Source organism: Mustela erminea, chromosome 2 (genome assembly GCF_009829155.1).
Source record: "Mustela erminea isolate mMusErm1 chromosome 2, mMusErm1.Pri, whole genome shotgun sequence".
Lineage (NCBI taxonomy): Eukaryota > Metazoa > Chordata > Mammalia > Carnivora > Mustelidae > Mustela > Mustela erminea.
In genome coordinates, this window is record NC_045615.1 from 132,464,021 (window position 1) to 132,476,151 (window position 12,131).

Sequence of the window (12,131 nt, forward strand, 5' to 3'; positions counted from 1 at the left end):
AGCAGGGAGCCAGGTGTGGGACTCAGTCCCAGGACCTTGGGATTGTGAGCTGAGCTGAAGGCAGATGCATAACCGACTGAGCCACCCAGGTGTCCTTTGCTTTTATTTCAAAGAGCTTTGTCTTTGTTAGTGCCTAGGCTGTTGGCATGTAATTTACCTGTAAAACCTTTGAAGGAAGGTAAATCAGTGGCTTAGGCAGAAATTCTTATCAAGATAGCATTTTGAATAGATGCTTTGAGGTTTCTGTTCTACTTTTCCTTGGAGTGATAGGTAAAATATAGAAAGAGAAAACTGAAGAAACAACCGGACTCCGAAAAAGTTGTGCTGTGTCCAAGGAGTGTAACAGAAGGTGCTGGACTGTGGTCTGTAATCAGACATTGGCCACGAGGGGTTCCGTTTGGTTAGGATAATAGATCTACAGGCGCTACATGCATAGCCAGGTGCTGGAGTCCGACTCATTGTTTGAACTTACCCACACGCTCACATATCGGAGGCTAAACTGGCTTCTTCCATTTGTTATGTGAGGCTTTGTCTTGTAGGAAGTTGTAAGTTAGGGAGGCAAGAGGGAAAAAGAGGAATTGGATCCTGCTATTTGCTGGTTTCGAGACTGGATCGAGGGGTGGGAATTTCAAACTGGCGGTAGGAAATCTGGTTCAAGACAGAAAGATGAGATTGAGTTTTGAGGTAGAGCATGAGGAGAATGAAAGGATATATCTTACTCAGAATAGGATACTAATTAACAATTAGTTAATTAATAGGATTGTAATCTCCCAAACATAAAAATACACAAAGGATCATATTGCAATGTGTACATTTCAAATCAACACATTATACACCTTAAACTTATAAAATCTTGTATCAATAAAAAAATGCATGAAAAATCCTAGCTGTAAGAAAGCCAACAAAATCAAATGTGTATTATCTCTAGATGATGCTAAAATAACAGCCTGAATTGCTTTAAAATAAATTTAATATCCTCAGAAAAATAAGTGAAGTACTCATATTTGAAATACATACTGGCAGAGTAAAACCAGAACAAATAAATCTGGAAAAGAGCCAACTAGAAATCTTAGAAATGAAAGTATAGTCACTAAAATAAAAATTTAATAGATTAGGGGCACCTGGGTGGCTCAGTAGGTTAAGTGTCTGACTCTTGGTTTTGGCTCGGGTCATGATCTTGGGGTCCTGGGATCAAGCCCTGTGGTGGGATCAGCTTGAGATTTTATCTCCCTCTTTCCCTACCTACCCCTCTGGCTCCTTCTCACTCTCGAAAAATAAATAAATTAATTAATTAATTTTTAAAAAAGATTTTATTTATTTATTTGACAGACAGAGGTCACAAGTAGTCAGAGTGGCAGGCAGAGAGAGAGGAGGAAGCAGGCTCCTTGCTGAGCAGAGAGCCCAATGTGGGGCTTGATCCCAGGACCCTGATATCATGACCTGAGCCGAACGCAGAGGCTTTAACCCACTGAGCCACCCAGGTGCCCCTAAATAAATCTTTAAAACAAAAGTCTTTTTTTTTTTTAAAGGTTTTATTTATTTATTTGACAGAGATCACAAGTAGGCAGAGAGGCAGGCAGAGAGAGAGGGGGAAGCAGGCTCACTGTTGAGCAGGGAGCCCGATGCGGGGCTCCATCCCAGGACCCTGGGATCATGACCTGAGCTGAAGGCAGCGGCTTAATCCACTGAGCCACCCAGGTGCCCCCAAACAAAAATTTAATAGATCAAATAGTCATCGTCAAGTAGAGGATTAGTAAATTGAATTGACCCTTTGTGTGCATAGGGAAGCAAAAAGATTAAAAAAAAAATGAAAAGGCACTTAAAAGGCATAAAGCTCTTGGCTACATTTAATAGGCCATTTCAGAGAGAATAGAGAATTTGTTGGGAAGGCCTGTGGTTTCTTCAACTGCTGTTCTCTTTTAAAACCCATGTGGCAAGCCCTGCAGCAGGAGTAGGAGAGACAGTAAATTCTGTGTTTACCAGAGCATTTTACACTGCTGCACTGAGGGCACATGCATCTTCAGTGGGACTTGGAATTCTGGAGAGTTGTCTTTATGAAAAACTGGTTATAATTTTCTTTAAATCCCATCTCTTAGTTTTCCCTTTTGTTACATTTCGGGGAACATCGAGAAACCATGAACAACTTTAGTAATGCAGAATTTGACTTCCGTTTCTTCATGAAGGCTTTACTGCCAAGGAAATTCTGGACCAAAAAATTAATGAAGTTTGGTCTTCTGATAATAAGGATGCCATCTCTATCGCAGACCTGGGAGGCATTCTAAAGAAACACATGAGATGGTTAAAAGTTCTTCTTTGGGTCATCCCCTTTCATGCATTCAAATGCAATGATAGAACCATAGTGAAGACCAAACTTGGGACAGAGATCACAAGTAGGCAGAGAGGCAGGCAGAGAGAGAGGAAGCAGGTTCACTGCTGAGCAGGGAGCCCGATGCGGGGCTCGATCCCAGGACCCTGGGATCATTACCTGAGCTGAAGGCAGAGGCTTAACCCACTGAGCCACCCACGCGCCCCAGATGATGACTTCTGATAGTGAAGTTAAACTGATGAAAATTGCCAAGTTACATCCAAAGGTAAAGTGGGTTTTGCAGATTGCCACTGATGATTCCAAAATAGTCTGTCTCAATTTTAAATTTGATGCCACACTCAAAACCAGCAGGATTCTTTTGGAATGGGTGAGAGAGCTAAACATTGATTCCATCGGTGTCAGCTCCTACGTGGGAAGTGGCTATACGGAGCCTGAGAGCTTTGTGCAGGCCATCTCTGATGCCCGCTGTGTCTTTGACATGGGAGCTGAGGTTGGCTTCAGCATGTATCTGCTTGCTATCAGTGGTGGCTTTCCTGGATCTGAGGATGGAAAGCTTAAATTTGAAGAACTCAGTATCAAATTTATCAGTTATAAACCCTGCACTGGACAAGTATTTTTCGTCAGAGTCAGACTTGGTACTGAGAATCATAGCTGCGCCTGGCAGATATTACATTGCATTAGCTGTTGTGCTCGGAGTTAATATCATTGCCAAAAAAACTCATATTAAAGGATCACACAGGCTCTGATGATGAGGGTGAGTTGAGTGAACCAGACTTTATGTATTACATGAATGATGGAGTATAAGGATCATTTAATTGGATCCTTTATGATCGTGCACATGTGAAGTCCCTTCTGCAAAATAGACGCAAACTGGATGTGAGGTACCATTCAGCTAGCGTATTGGGACCGACGTGTGATGGCCTTAATCACATTGTTGAGAGCTGTGATTTGCCCAAGAGGCGTGTGGGCGATTGGATATTCTTTGATGAAATGGGTGTTCACACTGTTGCTGCTGCTTCTGCTTTGGATGGGTACCAGAGGCCAGCTGGGTGCTATAAAATTTAGGGGCTGACATGGCAACTGATGTAGCAAATCCAGAATTACGACTTCCTGCCCTAAGTAGAGGACTAGGACGTCAGCCCCCTGCCTGCATCCTGTGCCTGGGAGAGGAGGACAATGCGTTCCGCCGCTGCCTGTCCTTCAGCTAGCATTCGCGTGTGGGTGCCATTCCTGTAGCTGTTAACTTCAAGTCTAGCTTGGGTTGTGGGATTTGAAGGGACAATTTAAATTAATTACTGCTAGTTTTGAAATGTCTTTGTAAGAAAGATTGGCACGGATGCAACAATATGGAACGCTAGGGAGATGGAGTCCTTTATCTGTGTTCCTGTGGAAACTAATTGAATTTTTGTTTTTAATGGGAGTTTTATTCACTTCTCACACACGCTACTGAAGAGTGCCCCTCAGCTGCTGAGCAAGCATTTGTAGCTTATACTTCGGCAGAATGGGCCAAAAGCATAGTGTTGTGACCTGTTTTCAAAATAAAGCATCTTGGGGTGCTTGGCTGCCTCAGTCATTTGGGTGGGTGTCCTACTCTTGGTTTGGGTTCAAGTCATGATCTCAGGGTCCTAGGGGCAGGCTCTGCATTGAGCTCTGCGCTCAGCAAGAAGTCTTCTTAGGATTCTTTCCCTCTTCCTGTCCCTCCCTCTCTGCTCCTCTTCCTGATAAATTTCTTTGAAAAAAAAAGTATTTTGAGGGGCACCTGGGTGGCTTAGTTGGTGGAGCCTGAGTCTCTTGATCTCAGGGTTATAAGTTAAAGCCCCACATTGGGTGTAGAGATTACTTAAAAATAAAATCTATATTAAAAAATATCTTGAAATTAGAAAAAAAAAAGAAAAAAAAAAAAAAAACTAAGTGACTATCCTGAATTTTGTTTTGAGCTCCAAAAAGGGAATAGATTTAAACATTTGTGTGTATTGTTTAGCCTTTTTTTTTTTACTTTATTGTGTGGTAACTTATTGTGTGTATGCTTTTGTGTTTTACTTTCTTCATTACATTTTGGTAAGATTTATCCTAATGGTATATGTGTCTGGTTCATTCATTTTCATGGGGATAATTAGAGTACATACTTTTGAGGGCTGTGTGAATTAAATGAGTTGATAAATGCAAAGTGCTTAGAATAAATAGTGGTTGTCACATAGTAAAGGCTCAAAGAAAGATGGCCATTATTATATTTATAATATTCACTACTATAAAATCTATGACTATAACAGGGTATAACTGTCAATGCTTGTAGACATTTGGGTGGTTTCCAATTTGAAGCAACAGACCAGTGCTGCTCTGAAATACGCATTTACTTTTCTCCTTGTACTCTTGTGCAAGTTTCTATTAAGGCAAATATATTGCCCTAGAAGTAGAATTTGCTAGGTCACAGGTTATGCTTGTGTTCAGCTATATCAGATAATGGCAACTTGTTTAGCAAGGTAATTGTGTCTGTTTGTATTTCTACCAGCAGTATATGAATTCTCATTGCTCCAATCCTTGCCAACGTTAGATATTGATGTATTTCTTCATTTTCTTCTAATGATGGTTGTAAAATGGCTTCTTGTAGTTTCGTTTGGGTTTTGTCCATAATGAGGCAGCCATTTCTTCATATGTTTATTTGTTATTTACATTTCCTTTCTTACTGTCTTCTCTGTTTTTCTAATGAGATTTTTTTTCTTGTTGATCTAGAGTAATTCTTAAATATTGGTAGTTATCATTTGTTGATCCTATTTATTAGAAATATCTTTTCCCAATTTGAAGCTTTTCTTTTCTTTTTTTAAAGGATCTTTTGGGCGCCTGGGTGGCTCAGTGGGTTAAAAGCCGCTGCCTTCGGCCCAGGTCATGATCCCAGAGTCCTGGGATCAAGCCCTGCATTGGGCTCTCTGCTCAGCAGGGAGCCTGCTTCCTCTCTCTCTACTTGTGGTCTCTGTCAAATAAATAAATAAATAAAATCTTTAAAGGATCTTTTGATGGACAGAAGTTTTGAATTTTGATTTAGCAGAATATACCCATTTTTTCTTGTTTAAGAAATCTGTCTGTACCATAAAAATATTCTCTGTTGTCTGTTAGGTGTGTAAATGCCTTAACATGTAAATCTTTACCTGAAATTGCCTGTTTATGGGGTGAGGTATATTTAATTTTTAATTTTTATTTAATTACTCATTTATTTTGGGGGGAGGGAGTTGTACAGTTGTCCCAGTAGCCACTTGATAGTCATCCTTTCCTCATTGTATTCCTCATATTGTATCTCTACAATAGTTTTTTTACCCCCAAGATTTTATTTATTTATTTGAGAGAGAGAGCAAAGCAGGGGAAGGAGTAGAGGGAGAGAAAGAGGGACAAACAGCCTCCCTCTAAGGAGGGAGCCCAGCATGGGTCTTGATCCCAAGCCCCTGAGATCATGACCTGAGCCAAAGTCAGATGCCTAACTGACTGAGCCACTCTAGGTGCCCCTCTAGAGTAGTTTTGAGTAAAAGAATTCATAGTATGTGTCATCGTTTTGTTCCTTATTTTAAGATTTTATTTATTTATTTATTTATTTGAGAAAGATTGAGAGTGAGAGAGAGTATGAGAGGGGGAGAAGGTCAGAGGGAGAAGCAGACTCCCTGTGGAGCTGGGAGCCCGATGCGGGACTCGATCCTGGGACTCCGGGATCATGACCCAAGCCGAAGGCAGTGGCTCAACCAACTGAGCCACCCAGGCGCCCTGTTCCTTATTTTAAAGAAACACATCTAAATTTTTTACCACTGAGTATGTTTGTTAGAAGTTTGTTTTATTTTTTAAGGAAATCCCTTATGTTAATTTTCAAAAGTTTGAAAGTTGTATGGGTGTTGAATAATAGTGAATGCTTTTTCTTTAGCTCCTGAAATGATTCTATAGCTCTTGTTCTTCAGTCTGTTAATTAGGGGCATTGATAGGTTTACTAATGTTTGACTACTCTTGAATTCCTAGGATAAATACAACTTGGTCTATCATGTATTATCTTTTTTATACATTGCCAGATTGTTAGCTAATATTAAGTTTATAGGTTTGTATGAAAACAACTACTTATTGTTCCTTTTTTTAATAAACTTTATAGCTGAAAATATAGGCGCTGAACTGAAAGCTCCACTTATTAAGCAAGAGCCTCTCCAAGTAAGAGGTAAATATATTTTATTCTGTTTTTCATTATAATGGTGTTTTGAATATACAAAATTAGTTTATATAGAGCTCTGTATAATTGTATTATTCTGAGTATACTGCCTATTTTTATTTTTCTTTAAATATACTGACTGTAAAGATTTATACTTCTGCTTATAAGCTAATTTCTACTGAAGTTCACTTTGCATTTGGGTTATAAATTTGGTGGTAATTATTTTTTCAAAAGCCCAAAGAAGGAAGTAATGACAAATAAAAGTCACCCATTGCTTTATCATTTTTAGAAAAGTAATGTGATTAAACAGACCAGTACCTTTCAGTTCCAGCACGTTCAAATCCAAATAGAGTTTGGACATTCTTGTCCAACTTTCTTTTTTAGGAATAACTGAGTGACGAAGGCAGTCTTGTTTGCAGCTCTGCTCTTTGTAATGAACTATGTCTCCTGTCTACAAAGCAGCGTGTTTGACAAGGGCAATAACTCTGTGACTAGAAGCACCATGGCTTTGACATCAGACAAAAGTGGATTCGGTTTGTGGTTCCAGGATGTATTAACTGTATGGCCTTGGGCATTTTCCCTGTGCCACAGTTTTCTCCCCTATAAGACTGCTAAAAATGGGATTTCTTTTCTAGGATAACCTTGAAGATGATCCATAGTATATATAGTGACAGTTAAAAATAATTAACATTGATAGCTGTCACCATCGTCAATACCCTGGCCAGGACAGGCCAATAGGGATTTCTGTATACTTTGAAGAAATCTTTAAAAAGTAATTTTAAAAAACACTCAGTTTTTCAGAAGAATAATTATTTGCTCCAGAGGAGCTCATCTGGATATAGAATTTTAGGATTATTAGAGTAAGCCAGTTTAGAGACTTTGAAACTCACAGAAAAAGAATCCTGAACTTCCTTAGATGTTTTTTCAAATAAAGTTTTGATTTTTATACTGAACTTTATGTTTGGAATGTTCTTATTTTTGCATTCGATTTTAATAGTTAATATGATATCTTAAGAGTCTTTTTTACCTACTGTATTGATGAATCATTTTAGTCTTAATTTGCTCTTCCCACTTCAAAGTACAGAGGAAAACTTGTTAATTAATATCTGAGAATAGAATATGAAGCATCAGGGTGATAGTTGGAAATGGAACACATGACTTTCTGTTGTTTTGCCCCTGCTCTTCAGATATTTGCTTATTTTATTTATCTGTGTCATACAATCGAAAGTCTCAGTTTCTGATTTATAAATGTAGACCTATATTGGTGTAGTTTTTGATTCACAGGCTATAATTGATGCCAAACTGATACTTTGTTATTGATCTCTGGGTTTTTTTTGTTTGTTTTTTGTTTGTTTGTTTGTTTTTTTAATGAACAACTTGATACTTGGTAGTAGGGAAACAGTTTAGTAGAAGGTAGTATTTTACCTATAATCTGTAGTAAACGTTCTATAATTTTTAACTGATAAAAATATTTCTTATGTTTACTTTAGCTTTCTTATGGACTATGGTGAAACAGTCCAGCAGCTTTAGGCTTTTTTGACTGCAAGTCATATAAGAAATATTAATAACCTCTTATATATATATATATATATATATATATACACACACACACACACACATTATTGTATGTAACTGAAACAAAAGCTTTCACAAAACGTACTTATTCATTGTATGTGGTAATGTTTATTCACTTTTTATTTGAATTTTTTATAAAATGTCGGTTTTACCCTGCAGTTTAGAAAACATTGAACAAGCATGTGATTTTTTTTTATTGAAACCTCCTTTTTATTTAAACCCTAGACAATTTATTATTATTTTTTTTAGACCCTAGACCATTTATATTGTATTAGTACAATTTAAACGGACCAGGAATACCTATACAGGGTATCCATTAGACAGAGGGTTGAAATTTGGCGTCAGTTACAGATGACTTAGGAGATAAAATCTAGACGGCTACAAATGGAATTCTGTCCTAATCTGCACTTGGGAGACTTTCTTCTTCTGGTGCCATTCAGTGCATCAAGAAAAACATCAGTTTTTCTATGAAATTCATTAGTGAGCCCTCTTAAATATCAGCATATGTTCATCTTCCAATGTGATTTCTAATGTCCATATTTATGTTTTCTTATATTTTTGGATTTAGTCAAAGCAGTCCTTAAGAAGAGGGAGTATGGACCAAAGTACACTCAGAATAATTTCATCACTGGAGTCAGAGCAATAAATGAGTTCTGCCTTAAATCCAGGTATAGTAGTTTTTTTTTATAAAATGTGGTAGTTCTAGCTCATCTACATAACCTTGTATTTCTTAGAATGTGTTACTTGCTGCTATCCATGTGGAAATTTTCCCATGACTCCTTCCTAAATTGAAGAACTACTTTGTCCAGTTAAAAAAAATGTTGAAATTGTTAGCTTATGAAACTGAATTCTGCTTCAGTGCGGGCAATCCAGTCTTTCCTGGTATCTTAAACCCAAAGAAGCAGGTTCTTCAAGACATCTGTATCGCATAAGAACTTTAGGAGTTTTATTATTATGTTAATATGTGGCATATAAGATATCTTATCAATAAGATATTTGCATATTTGTATGTTTAACTTTTTAAAGTGTTGGGTTTTACATTGAAAAAATAAAATTAAAAAAAAAGTGTTGGGTTTTTTTGGCTAGTGGAGTTGAATAATTTAGTTACATATATGTTTATACTCCAACTCTGTTGAGCATAAGTTATTTTTGTTTTCTGATATCTTTTTGTTATGAATTTTCTTGTAATCATAGATTTGTTGAGATATTTGTCACAAATTAAAAATTTCCCTTCCTTTCCGTGTTTACCTAAGCAAGCCATATTACATGGAAAATTTCTTGACAATTTAGTTATCAGATTTAGCCTCTCCTCCCCCCCCGCCCCGCCCATCACATCCTCTATGGTATATTATCAAGAAATAAGAATTCTTATAATCAGTTTTATAACTTACATACCTATTAACAACCAGTTGTGTCATTGATTGATGTAAAACAATGTCCTGTTTCACATGGAGTATTTCATTTAGTTCTCACAAAAATTTTGTGAATTAAGTAGATTAGGTATTGCTAGCTCCACATTGTAGGCCAGAAAACATAGTAAAGACATCACTGATGACCCAGCTCATTTACTAAGTCAGCATCATGGGGTTAGAATACATATCTTTGATACCTTGTCCAATTTTTATACTAATATGTGATGGTTGGTTGTTGACTTATTGTATTGTATTTATTTTAAAGATTTTATTTTTAAGTAATATCCATACCCAGTGTGGGGCTCAAACCCACAATCCTAAGATCAAGTTGCATGCTCCACTGACTAAGCCAACCAGGCACCCTATAATCTCCCAAGTTTAATTTCTTGGAACTTATACCAGCTTTTTATTTATAGGCCTTTTCATAACTCTTCTAAAATTTCCATAGGAAATTTGATCAAATTTAGAATGACTGTCGGGGCGCCTGGGTGGCTCAGTGGGTTAAAGCCTCTGCCTTTGGCTCGGGTCATGACCCCAGGGTCCTGGGATTGAACCCTGCATCAAGCTCTCTGCTCTGCAGGGGGCCTGCTTCTCTCCCTCTCTCTGCCTGCCTATCTGCCTACTTGTGATTTATGTCAAATAAATGAATAAAATCTTTTTAAAAAATTTTCAGAATGACTGTTTAGCAGTGTTGATGAATACATAAACCTTGAGAATGGAAAATAAATAACATAGAATTGACAGACACTCTTTATGACTTGATACCTGTAAATAATATTACCATTTAGTATTAATCTGGATATAAACAAGTATGACTATAAATTTTTTTTTTAAAGAATTTATTTATTTATTTGAGAGAGAGACAGTGAGAGAGAGCATGAGTGAGGAGAAGGTCAGAGGGAGAAGCAGACTCCCCATGATGCTGGGAGCCCGATGCGGGACTCGATCCTGGGACTCTTGGGATCATGACCTGAGCCGAAGGCAGTCGTCCAACCAACTGAGCCACCCAGGTGTCCCTATAATTTTTTTTTTAAGATTTTATTTATTTATTTGACAGAGATCACAAGTAGGCAAAGAGGCAGGCAGAGAGAGAGGAAGGGAAGCAGGCTCCCTGCTGAGCAGAGAACCCGATGCGGGTCTCGATCCCAGGACCCTGGGATCATGACCTGGGCCAAAGGCAGAGGCTTTAACCCACTGAGCCACCCAGGTGCCCCTGACTATAAATTTTTGATTTAAATTCTTAAGTAAAGGATGTTACTCTAATCCACGTTTTTTTCTACTTTTTTTCATACATCAGACATTGCAGCGGGGTGTCCATAGCAGATAAAATACAAACACTAATGAAGAAATTACATCTCTTCCTATCACGTTATGGTATTTTTAGTGAGCATCAAGAAAAATTTTTATTTTTTCACTGTTTCTAGACCACATTTTGTGTACAAAATGCCATCTTTAAACTGATTTTTCCAGCCTTAAACTGATCTGTATAGCCTTTAAAGATCAGGATCTAGGTAGTGGCTTTTACCTACCCCTAATAATCCTTCTAAGAACAAAAACTATGTGAACCTTTTCAGAATAAATTCAGCACGTTTCTTTCTTCAGTGATCTAGACCAGCTTCGAAAAATCAGACGACGAAGTCCTCATGAAGATACTGAGTCCTTTACTGTATACTTGAGATCAGATGTGGAGGCAAAGTAAGAACATGCTTCTTCTAGAATAAATGTACAAGGCAAATTTTAGATTAATAAAAACCAATATTGGATAAAGGCTTTTAAATGATCTATTTTAAAAGCAGAATATTTTTATCTTTGCAAACTTGTTTGTGAATTACTAATATGTACTAGTTAACTAAAAGTATTTGATAATTTATAAGAAAAGTTGATGTTGAATTTACTTACTATTTAGAGTTAATTTAGAAACATTTTTTAAGTCCTATGTATTTTTCCTAAAGGACCTTCTACTTTGTTGTAATCTTTTCATGTAGTTATAGTTCATCTTGATTTAAATATAATTGCAATTAAGGCATTAAAATTGTCCATTGTTGATGGCCATATATGTATGCACAGATCCTTGGAAGTTTGGGGAAGCCCTGAAGCTCTGGCCAGAGAGAAAAAACTGCGTAAAGAAGCAGAAATAGAATACAGAGAAAGTAAGTATATTCAGTTTAAAGTGGAGTTAATTGAAAAGTAAGTTGTAGGTAAAACTTGGGCTTTTAATAATTGCATGCCTCTCCGCTTCGGCTCTTTTGGTTCTAGCGAATACTAATTGCCACTTTGGGATTCAGTTACTTTTTAAAAACAGTATCAGGATGCCTGGGTGGCTCACTCGGTTAAGCGTCTGCCTTCATCTCAGGCCATGATCCCATGGTCCTGGAATGAATCCTAGCATCAGGTTCCTGGGTTAGTGGGGAGCCTGCTTCTCCTGCCTGCTGCTCCCCTCCTTGTGTGTTTGCATGCTTGTTCTCTCTCACAAATAAAATCTTAAAAAACAAAATAAATAAAATAAAAGCAGTATCTATTTTCTTGTGTTTTTCCTCTATAGCTCTTTTAAGGATGATGAGAGGAAACAAAGCTGGTTGGTGGTTTATTATAAGATACATGAATATTATAATTTATGGTCTGATTTGAAGATTACACTTGTTCT

The 12,131-nt window shown here is 37.4% G+C and overlaps 1 protein-coding gene and 1 pseudogene across 2 annotated transcripts in view; both read left to right on the plus strand.

The window, feature by feature from the left end:
- The window catches only part of SLC30A9 (solute carrier family 30 member 9), an 82,577-nt gene that overhangs the window by 18,068 nt on the left and 52,378 nt on the right, over window positions 1–12,131 (plus strand). Inside the window, exons 3-6 of one of the 2 annotated variants that reach the window (XM_032334190.1) lie at window positions 6,447–6,509; window positions 8,644–8,743; window positions 11,090–11,182; window positions 11,555–11,637. In XM_032334190.1, the coding sequence (XP_032190081.1) occupies window positions 6,447–6,509; window positions 8,644–8,743; window positions 11,090–11,182; window positions 11,555–11,637 (339 nt within the window). The remainder of the gene's footprint in view (window positions 1–6,446; window positions 6,510–8,643; window positions 8,744–11,089; window positions 11,183–11,554; window positions 11,638–12,131) is intronic. The other variant, XM_032334191.1, reaches the window with a different exon arrangement.
- LOC116585028 lies at window positions 1,686–3,959 on the plus strand (annotated as a pseudogene).